The sequence below is a fragment of the Peromyscus californicus genome, unplaced genomic scaffold (assembly GCF_007827085.1).
Source record: "Peromyscus californicus insignis strain IS unplaced genomic scaffold, ASM782708v3 Scaffold_18__1_contigs__length_77618521, whole genome shotgun sequence".
NCBI classification, from domain to species: domain Eukaryota; kingdom Metazoa; phylum Chordata; class Mammalia; order Rodentia; family Cricetidae; genus Peromyscus; species Peromyscus californicus.
The window spans coordinates 68,943,634-68,955,516 of record NW_026294480.1 but is presented as its reverse complement, the minus strand read 5'-3'; the positions used below and the strand labels follow the sequence as shown (position 1 = coordinate 68,955,516).

Here is an 11,883-nt window from a genome sequence, read left to right as displayed (position 1 = left end):
GAAAAGACTCTTTGTGTTCTTCTGAGGACCCTAATGAGCTGTCGAGGGTGGTGCATCAACGTGGGAGCCAGGAGAGAAGTTCTGTGCCTTTTTTTCATTAGTCCTGCTCTTCTTTGTAACTGGGCTTCTTGTTGATGAGCATTCATGACTGAACAGAAAAAAAGTGCATGACTTTCACTTTATCGTCCAGATCACCCAAAGCATCAACTTGTGTTACCCTAAGTGATGGCCGTAGGCACCTAGTCTCTTTCCTCCATGCCTCTGAGAGACAGAGATTTTGTTCTTTCAAAACCAAATAAAATTTACATCAGACAGCTTGAGTGAAATGCTCATTTGCCACCTTTCCCAGGATTCATGATGATCAAACCACTGGAAGCTCAGTTTGGTTACAGTCACTCATGACAAAACCTTACAAATGAAATAAACGATTGCGAACTTATCTAGAGAACTTGGACTCGATGCATATCTCATGAGTAATAACTGGCATTTTTCCTTTATTTATATAATTCTTCAGTTCTTACCATGTAACAGATGTGAATTCCACCATCATGGTACTGTTTTCTTACCCCATATTCAAGGAATTAAAATCTTACTGAGTTCATTTATTTGAGACATAATTTAAAATGATCCCTACAATTTAATAACATTCAGTAATATCCTACGGGGAAAAGTGAAAGTTAAATCCATTTCTAGGTAAAAGTAAAAATAATTCCTTTCTTAAAATATGCAGAGGCATTTCATGTGGTGGGCCCATCCTGTTGAGTGTAGCCCTCACCCATCACCAAGGGCACTTCTGTTTGCAACAGATGGAGACTATTGCAGAAAACCACGACCAATCAAAATGCAGAGAACAACGCATCCCCTGGTGCTCGGCCCCAGTTGACACAACACAACCCTGACACCTGAAGCTCTGGGGATTTTTTGGAAGAGAGAGCAGAAGGACTGCAAAAACCAGAGGACCAGGAAGTTTGCTGTGAGATTGTGTCCCCTAGAATTTACAGGGAAGCTGTACTCATGGTATTTTAACAATATGGTTGCCTAAAAAGGACATGGACAATAACAACAGCAACAGGGATGCTCATGTGGGAGGGGATACCTCACAGAGTCCCACTCATAGACAAAGAACTATGGGTGACTCATGACTCCCGAGAGAGGGAGAATCAGTCTTCCCCAGGGATAAGCCAATGCCAAGTCATGAGCCCCAAATTAAAATTATATATGTAATTATATATATAAACATAAATATATCACTAAATTGACTCAGCAAATTAATTTATGTATTAATGCATATATTATATCAATAGTGATGGAAGAAAAAGAGGCCATGTATTTGAAAGGGAGCCAGGAGGGACTTGGGTGGGTAGGGGCAAAGAGAGCGGAGGAGGGAATGATATAGTTGTATTTTAATTAAAAAATTAAAAGTGAGTAAAATATACAGATATTTAAATCCCGCTGTAAGCTTTTCTGAAATGATGTATGTTGAAGTAAATAAATCATAAATTCGAGCCTCTGAAACTTCGTACATTTGGTAGCAACCTAAACTCTCCTTTGGCACCGTGCTCTGTGGCAGTGCTACATTTGAAGACAACCTAGAAATGTGTTTCCTAGGCCGCATGAGTGCAGACAATACCTTTGCAGTGTATCATTTATACCAAAATGTCACAAAACATCGAAAGCAAAAGCAATACATGTCTCACGTGATTTCACTGACTGGTAACTGCAGGCAACCAAAGACAGAGCACCCCGGTTCCTGAACGCCATTTTCACAGTGGAACGGAGCAGCCTGGTATGACACTTAACCGCCGCTCAGGTTTCGCTCACCCTTTCTGTATAGTGTGTGCCCATTTGAAAAACAGAAGGATGTCTTTAGGCAGAAGATAGAAATGGACTAGACAAGTCGGACCTAGTTATTTTGAAACCTCAAAGCACTTAATTCTCAGAATTCTTGAAAGGAACCATTCTATTTCTTTGATTGTTGTTGTTACATGTATATGAATGTATATCCAGAAATATATAAATACAACCTGCTGAACCCATTTTTATTATGCATGTGTATATATGGGTTCAAGGTTGGCCACTTTACAATGCACAACCAACCCATAAAGGTACTCATCTCCTTGAAAAAGACAATGCTTATCTCAAAATTAGTCAGTATGCATTTCATGTATCTTTTTTGTGTGTTAAAAATCAAGTATTGCTCCCTGTAACTCATCTTTAGCCCTGTGGCATTTTGGCCCTCTGTTTTGTTATTTTATTATTTTTTATGGAAATCTCAGTTACAAGTTGTCTGTCTTTCGGACAAGTAATGCCACTACCTTAACAGAATCATTTGCCTAGAGTTCATGGGTGATCAGTTACTGTGTTTAGCTGGTACATTCTGAACAGATCCAGCATGTCCAGTGTTTGCCTGTGTGTGCACTGTATAGGATTTGAATTTGTAGCTTTAAACTCGGTTCTAAAATGGGCAGCTCTGAAAATGGTACTTGAGAGGGACATGACAAGACCAAGACAGGCAGGGAATGTAAACTGCCAGGTGTATTCCCAGCTCACGCCCAAGGTGCTGATTACACTAAGGACAAGAATTTAAAGGGGGGAAAAAACAATGATCCAGAACTGAGCAAGGTCTAATTGTATTTACTCAGATAAGGAGAGGAGAGGAGAGAGAGAGAGAGAGAGAGAGAGAGAGAGAGAGAGAGAGAGAGAGAGAGAGAGAGAGAGAATGGACAAAAAGTTAAAGTTATCCATTTAGGCTTTATATTGAATTAGGAAACACTTAAAAAACACAATCATAGTAATGTGGAATGTGACTTTTTTTTTAAATTAACTTGTTAACTAGTTGCTAGTGTCCAACTTTATTTCAATTTTGATAAGTTAATAGATAGTCATTCTCTGATGCATGTCCCACAAAGTAAAGCATTAGTATTTCAGCTGCTGTGGACTAGTCTTTATGTGGCCTAGAGACAGTGTGTGTATGTAAATGGCAGGTTGAAATACATAGCCATCACTGGTTTCATTAATGATAGGCTCAACAATGTTGTTATAAGGAGAAAAGAGGGGAAGATTTATTAGATTATTTGTAGAGCTTTCTGGTGGAAACATCTTTTGATTGACTTTAACATAAAATTAATGACCAGTTTTATTCATTATTCTTTACTGATACAATATAATAATAATTCCCAATGTTTCAGAGCTCAGAGAAAAAAGCTGAGAATGTTTTTTAAAAATGAGCTTTTCTGGTGAGATTGTGTAAGACTTCATCTCTGCTGATTAGACAGTCAGGGGGCTTCTGACTCACTGACCTGATGGCATCGTCACCCTTGGAATCCACAAGGTTTCAAGGTAGACTTCTGCATGACCAACATTGTATACTCTAAGGATCTACCTTGATTTTGTTCTCTCTCTATTCCCCTTCTCTGTATCTAACTTTGAGCAATTAGAAAGAAAGCTTTTATATGACCTACTTTTAAAAGCAGCAACCTTCAGCCTAGCAACGAATTGAGTTACTTTTCTCTATGTTTATCTATTTAATTTTGTGTGATTTCTCATCAAACAAGCAATTAAACCAAGCATTGGTAACAATTACAGAGGATCAAATATGAATTCAAAAATTGTCATATGCAAAACTCGGACAAAAGACATAATAAAGTACATTTAGGAGAACCTGGAAGAATGACTCATCAGCTTCATTTAAAAGGTGCTTCTAATTTTGACCATAGAGGTAACATAGTACAGCCTGCGAACATAAGTAAAATTGGTGAAAGAGAAATCAGAAGTGTTTCTTTTGACTTGGAATTTCAATGGATGTATGGTCATGAGTGCATTCCTTTAAAAATATTTCTTTAAAGACTAGTAAATTATTTTCCCTACACTGCTTCCTCTCTCCACGCCTACCCTCACCTTTGCAGTAATTTTTCTATATCAACAATAAGTGTGTGCTTTAGTCATATGTATTTAACAAACTCAGCCCTTTAAGATGTATTTATATCTGAGAAAACTGAATTGATTCTGGTTTGTTCTGACCCAACTTGACACTTCATTCAAGTGTCTCTTTTTAGGCTACACTATTTACTAAATGAGATCTCTGCTAATCTAAGGGAAAATATCTGTTCTTCAAATATTGTCATTGCCAAGCATTGAAAAGATTTGATTGTGCCATGTTAGGGAAACAGTGTCAGAAATCCCATCAAACTTTCTCCCGCTGTAATAACGGAATACAAAAATGAACTTTGAGTGACGAAATGGCTGGAAAGCAAATGAATGCAATCAAGTCATTAGCAACAACTCTGTCCATATCTGTTAAATATTTTCAAACTATTCTAAAGAAACACACCCAGAAGGCAAACTAACAGTGAATGGAAACAAAATGGTCAGCAGCATGCGTTGCTGGTTACTTGAATGGAAAGTAATTTATCGTGTCTGAAATAAAAGCTGTTTATTCTTGTGTTTCACTGTCTGTAACAATCTTTACCATTTATCTGTGAAAAAGTGAGAAACTGTACCATTATTAGCATATGAATACTTGACACATCAAATTGGCTGTACAATAACAGAAGGGCATTTGCTATTGGTGTATGCAACAGACAAAGCAGCCATTTTGAAAAAAATTGAAATAGTGTGGGTTGGTTAACCCTTTCCTTCTCTTTTAGTTTTCCTGATTTTGACCAGAACAGTCTGGCAGTTAGGAATAATTTTTTTTTATAGCAAATAAAAGTAATCAGGGGCCATTATGTATGTGGCAATTATATTGATACATTCACTTTACTTGAAAAATGGAAGCAGAACAATAACAAAGGGGTTTGTGTGAGCGTGTGTACATGCATGTGCAGAGTGGGGGAGTGAGTCTGGCAGTGTGTAGAGGGTCCAGAAATGAAACAATGCAGACGTACAGTTTTATTTCATGGCAACAACATAGTGGTCCTTGGGTCAGATGTGTGAAACTATTTCTCAAAGAAGCTGCATACATAATTGAGGCCCTCTGAAGGGCTCCCTGTTGAAGTTGCCAGGCTGCATTCATTTCAAAAGCAGAGCCGTTTGTTATCAAATTTAAATTAACTCTCTGTACACTGAACTTGAATTTTAGAGCCCCGCTCTCTTACAATTGTTAAAATAATTGAGAAAGTGGGAACCATGTATCTGGAGAATGGAAATAGACAGTCCCCACAAGAGGCTGCAGTGGTTCCCAGGTAGGCCTGTGTCCAGCAGCTTTTAGAGAGAGATTAAACTGAGAAAAGCCCATTTGTGGTTGCTAGTAACAAGCCTGTATCTCTTCATGAAGTTTCTGCACAGATCCAAATTTGTTGTGAAATCTTTTCGACTTGGATCTGTACTTCAAGTAAGTCTTTGCCTTCATCAGGGTAGTAACCTTATTTCTCATCTCTAATATCCCAGATCAACTGTTCTTTTCTGGAAGATTTAGAGAAAGAAGATTTAAAGTAGCATAAAATGCATACTGTTTTAATCTAATAGTTGACAGCAATTCTTGGCTGTTATGTAATATTTCCCCCAATTTATCTGGATTTAAATACTATCTTAAGGAGAGTTTACATCAATATATTTTTAAGGGGTAAACAATCATCCAATATGTATAAACTCAGTTGCTTTGAGATCTTCTCATGCTGATGTGAAGGAGAAGTGTCCCAAATGAGAATGTGTGCATGCTTTTTCACAGACACACTCCAACATAATGGCCCATTGCAGACATCTCTGAACATATAAAAAAATGTTTAAGTTTGTTCCCTTACTAGGAGTTGGTAAAATGCATTGTGGAACAGACTTTTATTTCTTCTAAATTTAGTGCATAGAACTGCAACCCAGTCTGCATGTGCCTTTCCTACCTTCTATGTTTTGAAATACAAAGATAAAGGTTTGAATCACCATCCCTTCATCGTTGTAAAACACCGATTTCCTATTATCAAGTGAATCTATCTTCATTGTAATGAAATAACTTTTTTTTTCTAGAATGCATAACAGAATCGGCTTTGAAGGCAATAAAAAGAAGAGGGAAAAACGACAAAACAAAGCAAAACAACAAGGAAAAAAGAAATCCTGAAACACCACTAAAAGCTGTGACATGAACAGTGATATTCCAAATATCCACAGAAAGACATAAATGAAAGGCAAAGGACAGTGCTCTGCTGTGTCTGAAGATTCAGCATATATGGAGTATTATTAGCACCACAGAAAAGGAACTGATCATCTTAATAGCAGCATCTATTAACAATATAACAATTGTTACACAGTATGAAAGTAGGAAAGGACAGAAATTATAGTTTTAAATTTCTCCAAAATTGTTCGACACATGTAAAAGGTACCTGAATCTCTGGTTTTCTTTTCTTCTGACAATATGTATTATTTTAAACTCACAAACTGTTTGCTTAAGGTTCTCTGCAGCCACCAAGACTACAGATTAATGTGTTCTACAAAACGCTTTTTGCTTCCTTACTGGTGGAAGGGATGCACCCTGCTTGTGTATCCATGACAACACTGCAACATGCCAGAGCAGTAGTAGAACTTTCTCTATTATTTTTGTAGCTGTAATATGAGATTGAAAGTAAGAGGTTAAACTTATTAAGTATCAGTTTCTTTTCAAAAGATAAAATATAAAGCCAGTGGGGACATATGAGAGCTGCTTGCAGTGATACATTCCAGCTATTTTGAAGCTTTTTCTAAATCTGTAAACTGACTATAAATAGTTCTGGATGATGGAAAAAGGAGGACAGAAGAAACATGGCAAATTCTCCATATTTTGTATTATAATGACTCATTAACCATACTAGTTTCACATTAGATAACTATATCGTATTCTTTACTTTTTGAAGGAGTTATGTTATTTTTACCTTACTTAAGTCCTTTTAAAACAAAACTTAGGGATTCCAGATTATTAATCTCTGTGTATTAACACTTAGAAAACATTCATGACCAGTAATTCATCTTGTTGATATTTTTATTTAAATATTTTAATTAATGTACAGAACAGAAATTTTTGAATAATATAAAGAAATTCAGTTTTATTTGCTAAAGTTTTTTATTACTGTGAAGAATATTTTAAAGTTCATAAATATTTAAACAGATCTAAGAATATAAAAAGTTGTGATTTTTTTCCCCTTTGATGGACAGGCTTATTTGTCAGCTCTAGCAAGAGGATACTGCACTTAAGGTTCTATTTTGAAATTTTTCAAAATACGCCAAGCTTCCCTGAATCTGAAATTAGCGTTTGAACTCAAATGGTTTGTCTGATTAGATAAATTTGTCATTTATCATATGAATAAGCTTCAAGATGATTAGAAATCCAAACATCTCAAAGACTTGGCTCATCTACTTTGTACTTGGGCTTTCTTGATGTTCAATATCATTGAAAATATCTAATAGTAGGAAAACTGCTATGACATGACTGGGAATTTTCTCATCAACATTGACGCAAAGTAAGTGAGCACGCTTGAAAAGTACAATGAAACTTGATGCTCTCCTCCTTCCTCCTTTTCCTTCCTTCTCACTTCCTGATCCTGCCTGCATCTCCACTCTGCAGCTCGTGAGTTAGGCCAATCGACTCGCATGCAGTATGCTGTGGGGAAACTGTGGCACACACATGGCCGTGGACTGGTTTGGTAAACATATGTCTTTGCAGGCATTGGGCAGCATGCTGGGAATGAGCTATTCCGTTCTGGGGAAGGAGGTGGGAAGTGCTTAACCACCTACAGATGTTTTACAGCAGCGCTGAAGAACAGCAGTCGGAGCTGCAAAATGTGTAACTTGGGCATTTTCCAGGTTTCCTTTTTTTCATAAGAAAAAAAGTTAACAGCATTCCTATTCATCTCTTTTGAGAAAATTTACAGTCTTTTCCCAGTCCGGCCCCATTCTGCAGTCAGGACAAAGGACTGAACCTGGAACTGTCCATCTGCTCCATAACAGTAATGTTATAATGGGTGCTGTCTATTTTGCCATTGCTCATGTGTGCCCAGGGGACTGGAACTATTTAATTCACTGATTTCACAGCTCTGTTGTGTGTCACAAAAGGTTAAAAAAAAATCCAACACACTTTTTAGCACCCTGTTTACAAGGACTCCCTGTAAATCTAACTGAAGTAACAGATTCCCACCCTGCCCCCCATGTCAGTCCCCCTAGCTAATTTGGTGCATTCAGATAACAGGTAATAGATGGAAACTTGCACCATTCACTTGTTCTGTGCAAATAGTGGACATTTTAAATCTCTGTGAATGTTACTTTCAAAGGCCACAGATTCCAGAAGTAGATTTGAAAAGAAAGATGTTTGCCTTTAAGATTTTCTGATTAGACAACTCTGTTTTCCCAGAAGTCCAAGAATTAATGCTATAGATTAGAAGAGAGTTCATGAAAACCTGTAGAGGAAGACTGACGACTTCTATTCCTCTCCACTGGGCAGGGGACTGAGCAGTCCCACATGCAGCTGGTCCACGCTGGTGTTTTGCCAAGGCCGTAATGAAGCCTGTTCACTCCAGGGCATTTTACTGGAAAGATATTGGTGGCCAAGAAATATGCACTTGGGGCAGCTCTGAGGTCTTCTCAAGAGCACTGATGTAGGCTGTTGAAACTGGCATTGATGCTTGCCTCCAGAGAGAAAATGGAAACTTGAAGTCAAGGGGATTTCTCTGTTCCCCACCAAAGAAGGTTCTCGATGGAAGCGTTTCAGTATACAATATCCTTCCTGATGTCTGTTATGTCTCTGCACTACTGTCATATTTTGGAGAGCCAAAATGCTAACTATCTAGGTATAACTGTCACCTTCATTTTGATACCATTAATCAAATTAAGTTCTAAGTGTAGTAACTGCAAAGATACTTTCATATATTCCCATGAAAATGAGCTTGTGGGTGAACAGGGCTAAAGTCAGCAAGGGGATTCTCATCTTTTAAGAGAAAGTAATAACTGTTTTTGTTCACAAGCTAGAAAGAACTGGATGCTGTAAGAATCTTTGAAAACATCAATTAGAGCTTAAGGGGGTGCCGTCATGTGCACGTCAGCCAGCACCCCCATTCTGCTCACTCCCAGCTTCTCTCTAGAATCTGCTGTGTACTCAGCACTGAGGCTGAGGGATGCTGGGAGCAGCTCAAATGTGTTCTTTTGCAAGTTGAGTTGGGGAAAAACCATGGATTCAATTCCCTTCTTTGAACTATTACAATTGTCTTCTCTTTACCAGGGAAGATAAATTCCAATATATTATTACATCAGGAAATAATTTAATTTGCCTTTTCCACAATTATTGGAACTTTTGCTTTCTCTAAACTAGCCTTCCAGTACAAAAGCAAATAATACCCAGAACCCTAGAGTACTGAGGGTGAAGTTCAGCGGCAACGTGTACAATACGGAGAAAAGCAGCAGGTAGGGTGATTTCCATTGCATTGGTTTTTAGTAGACTTGCAAACCAGAGTGGTGGCAACAGAAAAGCAAATGCAATATACTTGAGCACAGATTCTTTAAAGAATTGACATTGTGGCTGTTCCAGGTTTAGATCTCACAACCTTAGAGTCAGCAGGCAAAATGCTGATTTTAAATATAAACTAATTTATCAGTTATTTCAGTCGGATAAACCTGAAGGTGGAATTCGCTTATTGAAAAAAATTATTATGGCATTTTTCTTAAACTTTACAGGCTTTCATTCAATATGCTGACTTCTTAAAAATGCAAAGTTAAAGGGTGGATATTGCTCACTGGTAGAGTACTTCCCTACCACGTGCAAGTCCCTGGGTTCATTTCCTGCAGCCACAACACAACAAATCAGACAGGCAAAATGCAGAGATGAGTCTTTTTTTTTTGGAAACTAAAGTTTAAGCAATCAACAAGAAATCGTGGATTGAGTGTAATCCCATCTCCTGGCATATGAAGACAGGAGGATTAGGGACCATCAATTTAAAACAAGAAAGGATAAAGAAGGGAGAGAGGGAGGGAGGGAGGGAAGAAAAAAACTCAAGAAAGAAATAAGCTTCAAACTAATTTAACTCAAATGTCTAGATATAGAATAAACTAACAGGCAACTCCTGATCTCTTATTTTTAAAATGTAAAGTTTTCATTCTATGGGAATTCTATGATGGAATGCATGTTGTTTGAGAATAAATATTTTTTGTAGGCCTCACAAATTGGTGCCCAGGATAATAGACAGTTTGTGTTGTCAATTCAACTTCTGATGCTAGGCTGTAAAGAAATTTAGGTATATAGTCAACAGAATGTGACAGTAACAATAGCATTCCACAGATCTTTGTCATTCATGAAGAAAAAAAAAGATCCAATTGGAAAAATTTATGAATTCTCTTACCCCAATAGAAGGCCTTTGCATGTAACTATTACTATTATCTTTCTGATATTATACTGAAAATGAAACTCATTCACCAATTCTCTGAAGGCAATTTCTCTTTACCTCAAATAAATCTTTCTTATAGGCCATATAAACAGAAATGAACTGGTTTGTAATGTTTCCATTTGTTTTCCTACAGAATAAACTCATTATAGTCAGCCCATTAGAAAATGATATTAAAGGATTTAATTGCCTGTGCATATTAAATATGTTTAAATTTAGGAAAATAAACATTTTGAAATTGAATAAATATTCTGAAATAATAGAAATGTTGGTGTGAGCTCACTGGTAATCTTTAAGGTAACATGCACTATCACACAAGCCTGTACGTAACTCTATGAGAAATGTGGGGACTCCAGAGCTCAGAGTCAAAACCAAATAAGGGCAAAACTCCATTTTAGGAAGCAGAAGTGGTATTGCTAATAGATTCTCAATGGCAATTTAGTTTATTTAGACAGTTTTTTTGGATGAAGTGTTGCTTTATGGTAATGAGGATGGATTTTCCACAACTTACATGCTTGGTGTCTTCTGGGCAGCATTTATCCCATTGACCTTGTGTCCTAACACTTTCAGAGTAGCATGTTTCAAAAGTGCCTGACTGACAGCTGCTTGTCACCAAAGTTAACAGGACACGAAGACTTCAGTCAGAAGTTTAATACTAATTATGAGCAAATGCAAAACTCGTGGCCAAGTAAACTTAGCTGAGTATTGAAATCCTAAAGTCACCATTCTCCTGGTTCAGCTTCTCAAAAGCTTTGACCATTTAGCTTTATGATGCTATAGTCAGGCCACAGCAAGAAGGAAAATATGGGACAATTTGAAAGTCAGGCAAGCTCTTGATACAAACCCTGCATTGGTTCTCATACAACATCTGTATGGTGTCTGATATTTTTATCGCAATGGAACAAGCTTGTGAGAACAAAACGCTTCTGGTTGGAAAACTAAATCCAGGATCAATTATGTAAGGTTTGATTTGTTGTTTGTTTTCCAAACCAATTCTTCGCTTTGAGCAGGAAAATGAGCAATTATTTCAATTCTAATTTTCTGTGTGTTTTTTTTGTTTGTTTGTAATAAAAACAACCTCACAGCATTTATTGTCACCTGATAATAACATAAGGGCCACTAAAACAATATGAATAAATCTCAGACTGTGCTCCCAGCAGCAGACACTTTTAAAAACACTACATGTCCTCTTCAACCTCTTCAACTTCTCGAGTGCTTGCCAGTTTCTAGTTGGAAACACTCTGGAGCAGAGTAATATTGTCTCCTTTCAGCATGATCCGACCCAGTTGTTTCCTTGACTTTGTTTTAGAGTGAATTTCTTCTGCGTCATCTAATACAAGGTTCATGTACTCATCAAAGCCAATAATACAACCCTCTATCCGCATATTCACTTGCTCATACAGCCAGACCTGAATCCGAGACCTATTTTGCAAGTATCTGAAGATGAGGTTGATGGGCTGCACCATCACCTTCTGCACCTTCTGGCCCTGGCCGCGGTACGCCATGGTGGAAGTCACAAAGACCACACGGGTAGGAAGACCGCCTGGGAAAGCCG

The 11,883-nt window shown here is 37.5% G+C and overlaps 1 protein-coding gene across 1 annotated transcript; it reads right to left on the bottom strand.

Annotated features, from left to right (window-relative positions):
* Positions 1-11,396: 11,396 nt before the first annotated feature.
* Positions 11,397-11,876, bottom strand: LOC128113753 (small nuclear ribonucleoprotein E). Its single transcript, XM_052743663.1, has one exon. It carries the CDS (start codon positions 11,831-11,833, stop codon positions 11,555-11,557), a length of 279 nt encoding a protein of 92 aa, XP_052599623.1. The 5' UTR covers positions 11,834-11,876; the 3' UTR covers positions 11,397-11,554.
* Between the last annotated feature and the right edge of the window lie 7 nt (positions 11,877-11,883).